Genomic DNA, 12,237 nt, shown 5'->3' with positions numbered 1-12,237 from the left:
GCCACAGCCTCACTTCAGGTTTTCTGGTGGTTAATTGGAGATAAGAGTCTCACAGACTTTCTTGCTCAGGCTGGCTTTGAACAAACCATGATCCTCAGATCTCAGCCTCCTGAGTAGCTAGGATGACAGGCGTGAGCTACCAGCACCCAGCTTGCATTGCTTGTTAAACTGAGATATCCCACAAAGAAGTATGTGCCTGTTTGTGTAGATATATGTGTAAGTATGTTTGTTTGTATGTGCATGTGTGTGCGGGTATTCAGTAAGTGCATGGCAAAAAAGAAAAAGATTACTCATTGTAGATTAGAAACTCCTAAGTGTATTTCCTGAATGATTTTTATATAGATAAGCAATTTTTGCATGAATTCTTTTACATCCTTTGTCACCTCTTTGATGAAGAGTTGGCTTCAGGGTGAGCAGCCTTTTGGAAAGTGCTGGGAGCATCTGCTAAGGTGGATGCAGAATATTTCCCTTCGAGGGACAGAGGCCTTTCTGGGGGGGAGTGAAGTGCGGCGCAGAGTCCTGGGTCTCTGGTTGTTTCCTGCTCACAGGTGGTGGCTGGTCTTGATTTGAGTGACTTTTCTCTAGCCCCATGGTGTGGCCACAGAGTGGGGTCCAGTTGGTTTGTGCTATTAGGCATTTCTCTGTTTGTCTTCCTTCTGCTGATCTGAGCTGAGCTGTATTTGACCAGATATATCAGCAGCAGTTCTTTCAAAATGGTCATTTTGTAATAGTTTATTTATTTATTATTTGTTGGTTGTGGGGCCTGAACTCTGGGCCTGGGCACTGTCCCTTAGCTCTTCACCTCAAGGCTAGCGCTCTACCACTTGAACCATAGCGCCACTTCCAGCTTTTTCTGCTTGAGTGGTACTGAGGAATTGAAACCAGGGCCCCATGCATGTGAGACAAAGGCAAACACTACCATTGCATCACCTTCCCAGCTCTGTAATGGTTACTTTAAAATAATCATTTGACGAAACAGCATCAATGGTTCATACAGTGTAAAAAATTTTTTTAATGGCCTAGCCAAGTGTCAGTGGAGGCTGAACCCTAGAGGATCTCTGTTCAAAGCCAATCTAGACAGGACAGTCTGAGAGACTCCATCTCCAGTTAACCACAAAAAGTTTGACTGGAGGCATGACTCAAGTGGTAGAGCGCCATCTGTGATCAACCAATCAGTCCAAATGTGAAGCCTTGATTTGAAGCTCTAGTATCAGAACAATCAAAATGGTTCTGATCTTATGGAAACATATCCTCATCTTGTCTCTGATGTGGCCTAAACTCTAAAACCTGGAGGTATTTTTTTTTTTTAATAAAGCGCATCTTGGCAATAATAGATCAGTTGGTTTGTAGATATTTTCATTTATTGAATGTTCCTGTTTGGGAGTCTCTGTCTAAACATGGTGACAGTACAACCGAATAAGACTGGTATTAATTAATATTCCTCTTTAATAGAAGAGTAAGCCGAGGCTCCAAAAGACAGAAGGAATGAGTGTCTCAAAACCCCACTGCTAGTCAGGTGCTCAACTTGACCTTCAGCTCCCATTCTTTCGTTTGGTCACAACTGCCTCTTTTAGGCGTAAGCAGCATTTGCAGTGGAGAAGATAATTTGGCTTTTCAGATTCCCTTGAGTTGCTTTTGTCCCTGTTGGGACAGAAAATTGGTTCTGTGTGACTCATCTGGGTTTGTTCTTTTCTTTCCTCTTCCTTTTTTTTCCCTCAGGGTAAAGTGCAAGAGGCAGCAAGGGACGGCTGCGGGTGCCTTGTCTCTGCCCCCGGAAGACTTGCGTGTCTAGGCAGGAGGAGGGAGGAAGGAAGGCGACTGACACCATAAAACTTCCTCTTACTTGCCATCCAGGGGCAGATCCATTTGCTTACATTAGTCAAAGCTGATTATGATTGAAAATCTTTCTTGGAATAGAATGGAAAATCTTATAAAAATCTTTATGTAGTGAAACGATCAGTTTTCCTTATTCACAACTAGATTTAATGAATTTCCCAGTTTTATAATAGTTCATTTCTTCTTCTTCCTCCCTTCCTCTCCTGTTCTTCTGCCTGCTCTCCCTCTCCCTCCTTCACTCTCTCCTCCTTTTCCTTCTCCTCCCTTTCCTCTTCCCCCTCCTCCTTTCCCTTCCTCCCTTCCTTCCTTCCTTCCTGAATGCTAGATTGTTATATACCCTGAGTGACATGATGTCATTGTTGAAAGAGCATGCACACTTACGTAGTTCAATAATGTCCATATCATTCTTGGCAGGTCTTGTTTCCACCAAAGTATTCAGGGTATTTTCATACAACATTATAAGAAGAAGGCAGGCCAGGCATCGGTTTATGCTTATAATCCTAGCTACTCAGGAGGCTGAGATCTGAGGATCACGGTTCAAAGCCAGCCTGGGCAGGAAAGTCTGAGAGACTTTTATCTCCAATTAACCACCAGAAAACCTGAAGTGGTGCTGTAGCTCAAATGGTAGAGTGCTTGCCTTGAGCTGAAGAGCCCAGAACAGCACCCATGTCCAGTAGTTCAAGCCATGACTGACCAAAGAAGAAGAAGAAGAAGAAGAAAGCAGAAAATGAATTAGATTTTAGTATATGTAGTATATGTAGGCTCTTCTTAGATCATGAAATGTAAGCCATCTTTTGTGGGTGAAACACTCAAGCAAGCACTATTATTGAATTAAGTTTTCACTTGGAAAAATTTTAACTCTGGACCACAACAAAACACCCCACATAGCCAATAGAAAAACAAAATGTGTTTCCCTACCAGTTTTGTAAGGAAGAAAAAGTTAGCAGGAGTAGCTGATAGGAAAGTACAGAGGCTAGAATTTCTAATTATTTTGTTGGCTTTGTGGTTGGTCTACTTTTAACTGCTTTGTCAACATACCAAGGCCAAGTTTAATATTCATAATCATCAAGCTCTGAATTTATGATAGCAGCCCATTAAGTTGTGTGAGGAAAAGTATATTTTGAGGTAGTTAATGGAGGTATTGGAGTTGCAACAAGCTATAATATGGTGACTGGTGACTGTATGAACAAACAAAAAACAAGCTTAAAACAACCATACAAGAAGAATAAAAATAGACACCATTACAGATGCAATGTGATGATAAGAACGTTTGGTTGGTTCTGTGTGGTATGAAGCAATTGATGTGGTTTGCAGGGCACATTTTATTCCGGGCAGTGGTTGTGATAGATGCTTGGCTGTCATGTCCTGGAGAGGCCAGGCAAGGAACTGGGAACATTGAACCGTTAGAGGCAGCAGAGAAAGACATGGCAGCTACGTACAAATATGGCGAGACTTTTTGGAAAATGATAGTAAGCTTGTTTCCAGTTTTAGAAGTGAACAAGAAATTAAGAACATGCAAGGGAGGTTAACAGACAGGATAAACAATGCTTGAGTGGGAAGGCTTAGAAAGAAATGATTCTCCCACAGTGTTGGGCTGAAATTTGGTTTATTTTAGCATTCTTTAAGTCATCATTTTTATATGACCACATCTCTGAAGTTTCTCTCTCTTTTTTCCCCCTGCAAAATATTTGCTTTCTCATTTGTCATTGGACCCCAGGGTTACACACATAGAGTAGGTGCTGGTAAATATTGGGTGAAAAAAAATACAACTATGTAGTGTATGATTTTGGGTTTTCAGATGAAAAAAATAGCTGTGTGCATCTGATCATGTAATATATAATATTTCTCAAAATGAATTCCAGGAAATGAAAACAAGGAGTTTTTTCCCCTTTTTTCTTTGTCTCTTCATTTGTCTTTCTTTGGGTAAGGGGGGGGTCATAGAAATGGAGGGACAAAGGGTGAACAAATGCAGCAGTGGCAGTCACTGGACACTATGTTGAAAAGGAACTATGCAACTTGTGGTTGGGGATGGGAAGGAAAACCTGGGAGAGAGGGAGGGAGGCAGTGACATTGTTCAGAAAGGAATGTACTCTTTATCTGACTTACGTAATTGTAACTGCTCTGTATATCATCTTTACAATAACAATAAATGAATTGAAAAAAATAGTACTCAGGGTCAGGACTAAAAACAACCTATATATTTCCTTCATTTAAATAACATTTCCTATGTTATTTATTTTCCTGTTTCCAGTAGCCAACTGAAAGAGCAAACTTATTTTACATTATTAAAAGGGCAAAAGGTTTTTCTTTTTTCTCAAAATCTGATTATACTCAGAAAAGCATTCCCCCCCATCTGCTCTGAATTTTCAGTCATCAACATTGCAATTTAAGTGAAAAAAAAATCACAGTTCACTGAAGTGTTTTAAGTTTTAGACAATGCCCACAAAGCTTGTTCATCATCTTTGGAGAATTTTCATCCAATATGATGAAAGTCATTCTTTTCCAAGTTCAGGGGCTTAAAAAGAGAAATAAAGTAAATGAGAATGATGCTATCAGAGTTTGCAAAGTTGTTTTTTTTTTCTTTTGTAGCCAGGGATGGAGAAACGTGGGTTAAATGTCAGGGAGTAATATCCCCCTCTGCTATTGTGTTTGTTACAGGCTGATTCAGAAGTCATCGAGAAGTGGACAGAAGGAGTGAAAGACTTCTTAATGAAAGAGCAGGCTGCCCAAGGGGATGTTGCTGGTCTCCAGCGGGAGCTTGGCCAGTGTGCTGTGAGTTCTCTTCCAGTCAGCCTGATGGAACAAATCACATTTTCTTTATTATTTGCTATTATTGAAATGGGTAGAATGTGACATGGTCTTGAACCCTAGATAAAATATCTTTTATCATAAAACCATTGTAGCTTTATAGCTAATAAAAGAATGGCAGATGTTCATATTTTTATCTTTTGCCTTGTTATAGAATTGATGACATGAGAACAAGACTTATTTTAGTTTCTTAGGTGCTGCTGTTTTGTATTATAATGCCATCTTAGCCTAATGCTTACCAATGGTGTATTGCTTATACCACATGGTGAGGCTTTAGGAAAAACATACTTAACAAATGAAATTTGCCAGTAATACTGCATGCAATTTATGCTTTGGGAAATCATCAGGCTTCTCGAAGTTAATTAAAAGCACTGTTCCCCACTGAGAGTCAAGTATTTCCAGTCTAATTTAGAAGATGGCTATATGAAGTACCCAGGTGAAGTGAATTTAAGACACAGCTTTTCTTAAGTAGTTGGAAGTTGTGACTCCAAGCAGCCTGTTCTGATAATATTTGCAGGGATCCAGGCAGTTATACTATAATTATGTCATTCACTTACATAGGAATAAACTTAGCCTGGCTCATTTTATGTTTTCAGGCCTTTGCCAATGAAATAGAAACAATTGAATTGTCTCTGAAAAACATGAAAGAAATAGAGACTAACCTTCGAAGCTGTCCAATTTCTGGAATCAAAACTTGGGTGCAGACAAGACTAGTTGACTGCCAAACCCAACTGGAGAAATTTAGCAAGGAGGTAAGTGCATCAAAGTAATCATCTGTGCTCTCCAGGTATGGAGACTCTGGTGTCTCTTCACCAACAAAACTGATTTTTATGATCTTCTAGTTGGATAACCATGGCATGTGTAGAAAGTTGGAGCAAGAACCTATGGTTTTTTAAAAATCAAGTATAAGTACTATTTGTTTAATTTGTCCCAGAACTTATCCTTTCCTTTTGCTTTCAATGTAACTTATACACTCAGAACACTTGCCGGGCCTCTTAGTACACTTGTGTATGTTATCTAGTACATTAATGATTTATCCAGCACATACTTACTAATCAGTTGATGAGTCCTATGTTTTAATTGGCACCCACTGTCATACATCATTAGGCATTGGAGAAAAGCAATGGACAGGGAGAATTCTTCCTCTTAAGAGGGCTTGTGTTCTAGTCAGGCAGATGAATAATGAATGCTATCAGGTGGAATAGCCAAGTGTTATGTTTAGGTGGATTATTTCAGGTAAACTGAGATTATCTCAGTTTCAGAATAGAGAACTGAGCAAAATAAGTGGAGTTCAAGTGAGAACAATTTAGGCATGGGGAATCACATTTTAAAGCCTGGTGTGTGTGTGTGTGTGTGTGTGTGTGTGTGTGTGGTGGGGGCTTATAAACTTGTTTACCATAAAGAACAAGGGTAGTGTAGCTGGGATACAGTTAGAGAAGTCAGCAGGCTGGAAAATGGGAATATTTGAAGGTAGACTAAAAATGGCTTACACATTGTATCCTTGGAGATAAAACTTTGAATTTTCTTTCAAGTGTGATGACAGGCAAGTTGGAAGTTTTGTGCAGAGATTTGATAGTGGCATTTGATAGATCTGTTAAGGTGTCTGGGCAGTTTGCTTTGGGAAGGCCAAAATGAAAGGATGGACAATAGTCATGGGTGATTATAGTCTCCAGAAGAGAGAGAGAGATAGCTTTTTGGACTGGAAAGTTGTGCTGGAGGTCAGGAGAAATACTGGGTTAGATTGTACCTTGAAAATAGGAATAGCATTCATGTACAGTGGTCCAATCTGTGATGGAAGAAAAAAAAAAAAGAATGGTCGGGGCAGCTGAGTCGCCTTGTAAGCTTCTATTGTGCATGAACCGTGGTGCTTTCACTGGAATGACGGAGACTGAGGCACAGGGGAAATGATGTTTTCCATTGGGCCAGAGCTATGTGTGAGAAACTTTTAGGCAAGCAAGTGGTGTTTTTTTTAAAAATTTTTAGTGTTTAAGGACCTGGGAATTAAAGGATGCTAAGAAAGAAAGGTCAGGGCGGTGTGAAGCCCCAAAGGCAGTGCTCCGTGGTGAGGATTGCTGATGCCTTCAAAACAGAAAGCTTTTAATGACCTGGAGGAAAATGGATTCCTGGTGTGGTGAGGAAGGGAGGGGTATTAGGGAATGTTGAGGGGAAGTGGCAAGTAACTGTGAGACGTTTCTCATTCCCAGGTAGCAGAAGACTGATGTAGGTGCTGGAGATGGAGAATCCAAACAGATTTTTTTTGTTGTTGTTGTTAGTTTAAACAAGGAGAGCTATTACTGGATTTTTAATACTGAAGAAAGCAACCACAGTTAGAAAATACTGAGTTAGAACGTAGTAGAAAGTGCTAGAAAGTACTAGAACATACTAGAGGGAAAAGCACTGTATTGATACTGGGAATCGGGTGTGGCTTCAGTTGCTTTAGTGAAATGATAGTGAGGGTTCTGTGTAGCTGAGTGAGCCACATAGGGTTGAAAAATAGAGAAAAAATAGTAGAATGCATGCAGTCTCCATAGGCCACATTGTAAATAGTTCATGTCTTAATACAGCACTTGTTAGCTCATGTTTACACACAAAAGATTTATCTTTGCATCATTTAATATTTTCCTTTGGTTTTGTTGTTATATTCCAATTTCACTATTTTGGACATGCTCAGATGTGAAGAGGAACTGAAGTATTGGTTTCAGGGAACCCCCATAGATACATTCTGAGAGTTTTCAGGTTGTGACTGTTTTATCACATTTACTGTTTCTTTTTTTTTTTTTCTTTTTGCTTATGTGGTGCTGAGGAATCGAACCCAGGGCCTCTGGCATGCAAGGCAAGCACTTTACCACTGAGCCACCTTCCCAGCCTTTACTGTTTCTTTTACTTAGTTATTTTTCTCAGTTTTGAAAATGTTCTTTGGGCAGGAAGTTGCACACATCACGATGTTACCCCGAAATATTATAGTATGTTTTTTTCAAGAATAAGGATGGTCTCTACAAAACCACCATGCCATTATCCAACTTCAGAAATTACCTTTTTGCTATTATCATCTCATATTCTAGCCAAATTTGTATTGCTGCATGTGTTCTATAATCTCTTGGCATGTGCTTGAAGTGTCTGGTTTCTAAAGAAGTAAATAGAGAATATTATTTGGAAGTGGCATGAAGACTAAGGCAAAACTGCCTTTTGTCTATCTCTCTGCTATATCTGTCCATCCATCCATGCATGAATCCCTATCTACCAACTCAGACACCTCTGACAACATAGAATTCATTGAGAATCACTTTGGACTCAAAGTATGGGACTAACTGTATGGGAAGAAACAAAGTGTACTTAGTAAGAAGACAGACACATGTTGCATGTTGCGTCACATTGCATGTTGTGTGAATGATGATTTAGATTAGTTCCAGAAGGTCGTGTTTCATTGACTGGTAAAGATGTTGACATTTTACTTAAAAGAAAAACATCAACATATGGCAGAGGATAGTTCCATGTTCATTTTTGGGACCGTAGTTGGGTTGGAGAGAGGAGACAGGAGAACTGCTGTTCCTTCACCCTTACTCCTGTTCCTCTTCTGGACGTTGGTCTCCATCAGCTCTATAGCCATGCCAGCCTGGCCAGGTGGCTACCACATCCTCTTTCATCTGAGCAGGAGGTTGACTCTGGCAAGGGAGGATTGGACCATCCTGTGCTACTGTGTCTTCTCACAGTGGAAGTTGGTTTGTGGTTTGGGTGAGAAGTTGAAACTATTTCCAGATTTCTCTGAAGCAGCTGTTGACCCAGGTTCAGAAATGCCTAATATATTACCATGTTATGTTGTTTTTGCCAGTCCTGGGGCTTGAAATCAGGGCCTAGGCACTGTCCCTGAGCTTCTTTAGCTCAAGGTTAGCACTCTATTACTTTGAGCCACAGCGCCACTTCTGGCTTTTTTTGTGTATGTGGTACTGAGGAATTGAACCAAGGGCTTCATGCATGGGAGGCAAGCACTCTACCACTCAGACCACACTCCCAGCCCCACCACTAATTTCCAATGTTTTTGTGTGTGCATATCTGGCATAGTGCATTATTTCGTAGCATCTCATGAACAACTTTCAAAGTCATCCCTCCTGCCCACCTTGCTCTTCAAAAGTAAAATATTTATTGGACTCCTGTTTAAAAGGGAAAATAGATGAATTTTTTTATCTTTTCCTGGGTTTTGAAACTTAATCAACAGGGTTGCAGCACATTTATTATGCGTATGTTCTTATTGTTATATTCTAGATTCTATATCTGGAATTACTCTGTCAAAGTTACACATTTTCAAAATGAAAAGTTGTTTCCCGATAAGGCTCCTATACACAAATGAGGGATAGAATTCCTCTGATGACATTTTCATGAGTGATAATTGCTCCAGTATCATCCCCAAGTATATAAGAATTTTATCTGACTATGCAAACATCCACCACTTTGTGGGGACATCATTACAGTGTCTTTAAATACTAAAGCCTAAGGACTAATACTGTATGTGTTCCAGTTTGTGTATGTGAGGGAATGGCTTTGCCCTTCTAGATTGCTGTTCAGAAGAACAGGTTGAGTGAAAGTCAGGAAAAAGCAGTGAACCTGAAGAAAGACTTGGCGGAGATGCAGGAGTGGATGAGCCAGGCGGAGGAGGAATATCTGGAGCGGGACTTTGAGTACAAGTCGCCGGAAGAGCTGGAGGGTGCTGTGGATGAAATGAAGGTGAGCCTGGGCTAAGCAGTTGAACTTACCGTGGACCTTCTTTTCCTCACTTCGTAATGAGCCCTGTGTCTACATCACCTCACACATCCACGCCCCTCTCTGTAGCTTGGGGGACCTGCCGCAGCCTCCCAAGAGCTGGCATGGATACTGCCCCACTATACCTGGATCCATTTAGCGATGTTCTCAGAGCTTACTGTTTTCATGAAGAATCACTTCTGTAAGTGAAGAGACTTTGCCAGTCCCTTGACGTCTCCAGCCTTCTGCAGGCGGCCAAGGCAGGGCTCATGCGAACCCTGACTGTCCTGAGCGGGAGCGGAGAGTGTTGGGGGAAGCACGGGTGAACATGTCAGCTGTGCTCATGGGCTGGAATTCCTGTAAACTTCCATTCCCGCGTCAATAATTTTCAACCCTCTCCCTTTTTATATACAGTAAAAGGGCTCCTGTGCTAAGCCTCCAGCATTGCTTCAACTGTTCTTGAGTATTCAAGCCTTAAAGGGGATAGATACTGTCTTAAAGGCTGTTTATTTAAATAAGATTAAACAACAGTGTACTTTTTTGTGTGTGCCATTCCTGGGACTTGAACTCAGGGCCTGGGCACTACCTCTGAGCTTCTTTTGCTCAAGGCTAGCTCTCTACCACTTGAGCCACAGTTCCATTTCTACCTTTCTGGTGGTTAATTGGAAATAAGAGTCTCATGGACTTTCCTGCCCAGGTGGGCTTTGAACCCCAATCCTCAGATCTCAGCCTCTTGAATAGCTAGGATTACAGGCGTGAACCACTGGTACCCAGCTCACACAAGGGCATTCGAATTTTGTACTTTTTCTCTCTCTTTAAAAATCATTATAGTTGAGAGCACAAAAAAAATGAGATTAACACCCTTGGCTGGGAAACTTTCTATTTATTTTTAATTTTCCAAACAGTCATTAGGAATTTAAAAGCAACTACACTTAAATTACTTTCTCCCACCCTAAGCAAGCTGAAGTCCATTAAGCAGGAGGGAAAGCTCCCAGGGCCAGGCAAATCTGCTTGAGGTTGATTTGCCTGATGGGAGTGTGTTCACGTTGTGTACCACACAGAGTCAGGAAGCAGCTCTTTCAGCATCAGACTGGTCCAGTGTAATAGCATCTTATCTGAAGTGCTGACATTATTAGGAGAAGAGATGCACCTATGTGCTAAGAAGAAAAAGTCTTTAAATTATTTGTAGGACCTTTTGAAGGACATCTACCACAGTGCCTCAACTATTGAACCCCTGTATTATTTGTGAAGAGTCATTCATTCCAGACTAATATGTCCATTGAAATGAATTCACCTATTTTTTAAAATATGAAACCCAGGATATGAAAACATTGTATACAAGTAAACACATTTTCACATGTATTTAAATTAGACACTATGTATGCTACATTTAAATAACTTGAATGGCAACACTGGGGTCATTAAATGAAAAATGTGTGTGGAGACTGTACATTGGAAAATAGAAAAGTGAAATTTTAGTAGCCAAGCACGGTAGAACATATGTATAATCTCAGCACTTGGGAGATGCAGACATGAGGATTTCACCTCATGGGTTTGAGGCCAGTCTGTGCTGTATCATAAGACCCTGACTCAAAACAGATAAGCAAGGAAGCCAGCAGTGATTAATTCATCTTCCAGTTAGACAATTCAAGTCCTACAGAGTTTTCATTTTGGCTTAGTTACTATTTTTTTTCAAGAACAAAACTGGTTTCAGAGAAACATCTTTTAATTTCTCTCTTTCCTGGTGCAGAGAGCAAAAGAGGACGTGTTGCAGAAGGAGGTGAGAGTGAGAATTCTCAAGGACAATATCAAGTTATTAGCTGCCAAGCTGCCCTCTGGTGGCCAGGAGCTGACGTCTGAGCTGAACGTAGTGCTGGAGAATTACCAGCTTCTTTGTAATAGAATTCGAGGAAAATGCCACACACTGGAGGTAGGAACTTACCCCGCCCCCCACATGTCTTGAGGAAAACCTTAATTTTCTTTAAAATCCAAAAATGGGTTCATAAAACACCTTCAGGGAATAAAAATAGATTGATAATAATGAAAAAAGATTCTTGTTTTAATTTAAAAAAGGAGATGTAGATCTGTCTTAAATTGTCAGAGGTTAATTAGCAAGTCACTGGGTATGTTAGACTTTGTTGTATATGTGTACCAAGGCTTTCCTTACAGATGATCTGCAAGGTTCCCATATTGCAGAACATACTGCAAGCCTCTGCTTCTTGGTTTGTTTTACCACTCCCTTCCCCCAGCACCGAAACCTCTGAGACTGTGAATAAGAAATCTTTTCTTATATCTATCTATCTATCTATCTATCTATCTATCTATCTATCTATCTATCTATCTATCTATCTATCTATCTATCGACTAGCACTCTGCCACTTGAGCCACAGTGCCACTTCCAGTTTTCTGAGTGGTTTATTGGAGATAATAGTCTCACAGACTTTTTTGCCCAGGCTGGGTTTGAACCGTGATCCTCAGATCTCAGCCTCCTGAGTAGCTAGGATTACAGGTGTGAGCCACTGGCTCTTGGCTCCAATATATTTTTTATATCCAGTATTTTGTCACAGTGATGTGAAAGCAAACTCACACACGTGTGTTTTTATTCCCTTATTTCCCTTTGCAGTGAGTCCATAGAAATCCCTGTGAAGTGTTGCATTTTGAGTAATGTCTATAAAGTTACTCATGTGAAAGAAAGAACTCTTGTATGCTGCCATTTCATTGGATCTCCAATAAATCTTTTTTTGCCTTCTATTATATTTTAGATAGAGATAGTTCAATGAGATTATTTTAATAAGATAGTGTTTGCTTAGTGGTCTTCATAAGAATATAACTTTTGTTATGTCCTATGGTGATAGCAGA

The 12,237-nt window shown here is 40.3% G+C and overlaps 1 protein-coding gene across 1 annotated transcript in view; it reads left to right on the top strand.

Annotated features, from left to right (window-relative positions):
* Utrn (utrophin) overlaps positions 1 to 12,237 on the top strand; it is a 425,608-nt gene that overhangs the window by 142,141 nt on the left and 271,230 nt on the right. The window contains exons 24-27 of the mRNA XM_013026944.1: positions 4,495 to 4,608; positions 5,241 to 5,396; positions 9,193 to 9,363; positions 11,129 to 11,308. Of these exons, the coding sequence (XP_012882398.1) occupies positions 4,495 to 4,608; positions 5,241 to 5,396; positions 9,193 to 9,363; positions 11,129 to 11,308 (621 nt within the window). The remainder of the gene's footprint in view (positions 1 to 4,494; positions 4,609 to 5,240; positions 5,397 to 9,192; positions 9,364 to 11,128; positions 11,309 to 12,237) is intronic.

This window comes from Dipodomys ordii, unplaced genomic scaffold (genome assembly GCF_000151885.1).
Source record: "Dipodomys ordii isolate 6190 unplaced genomic scaffold, Dord_2.0 Scaffold98, whole genome shotgun sequence".
Taxonomy (NCBI): Eukaryota; Metazoa; Chordata; class Mammalia; order Rodentia; family Heteromyidae; genus Dipodomys; species Dipodomys ordii.
Note: the sequence above shows the minus strand (reverse complement) of the source record. Positions and strands in the feature narration are given on the sequence as shown.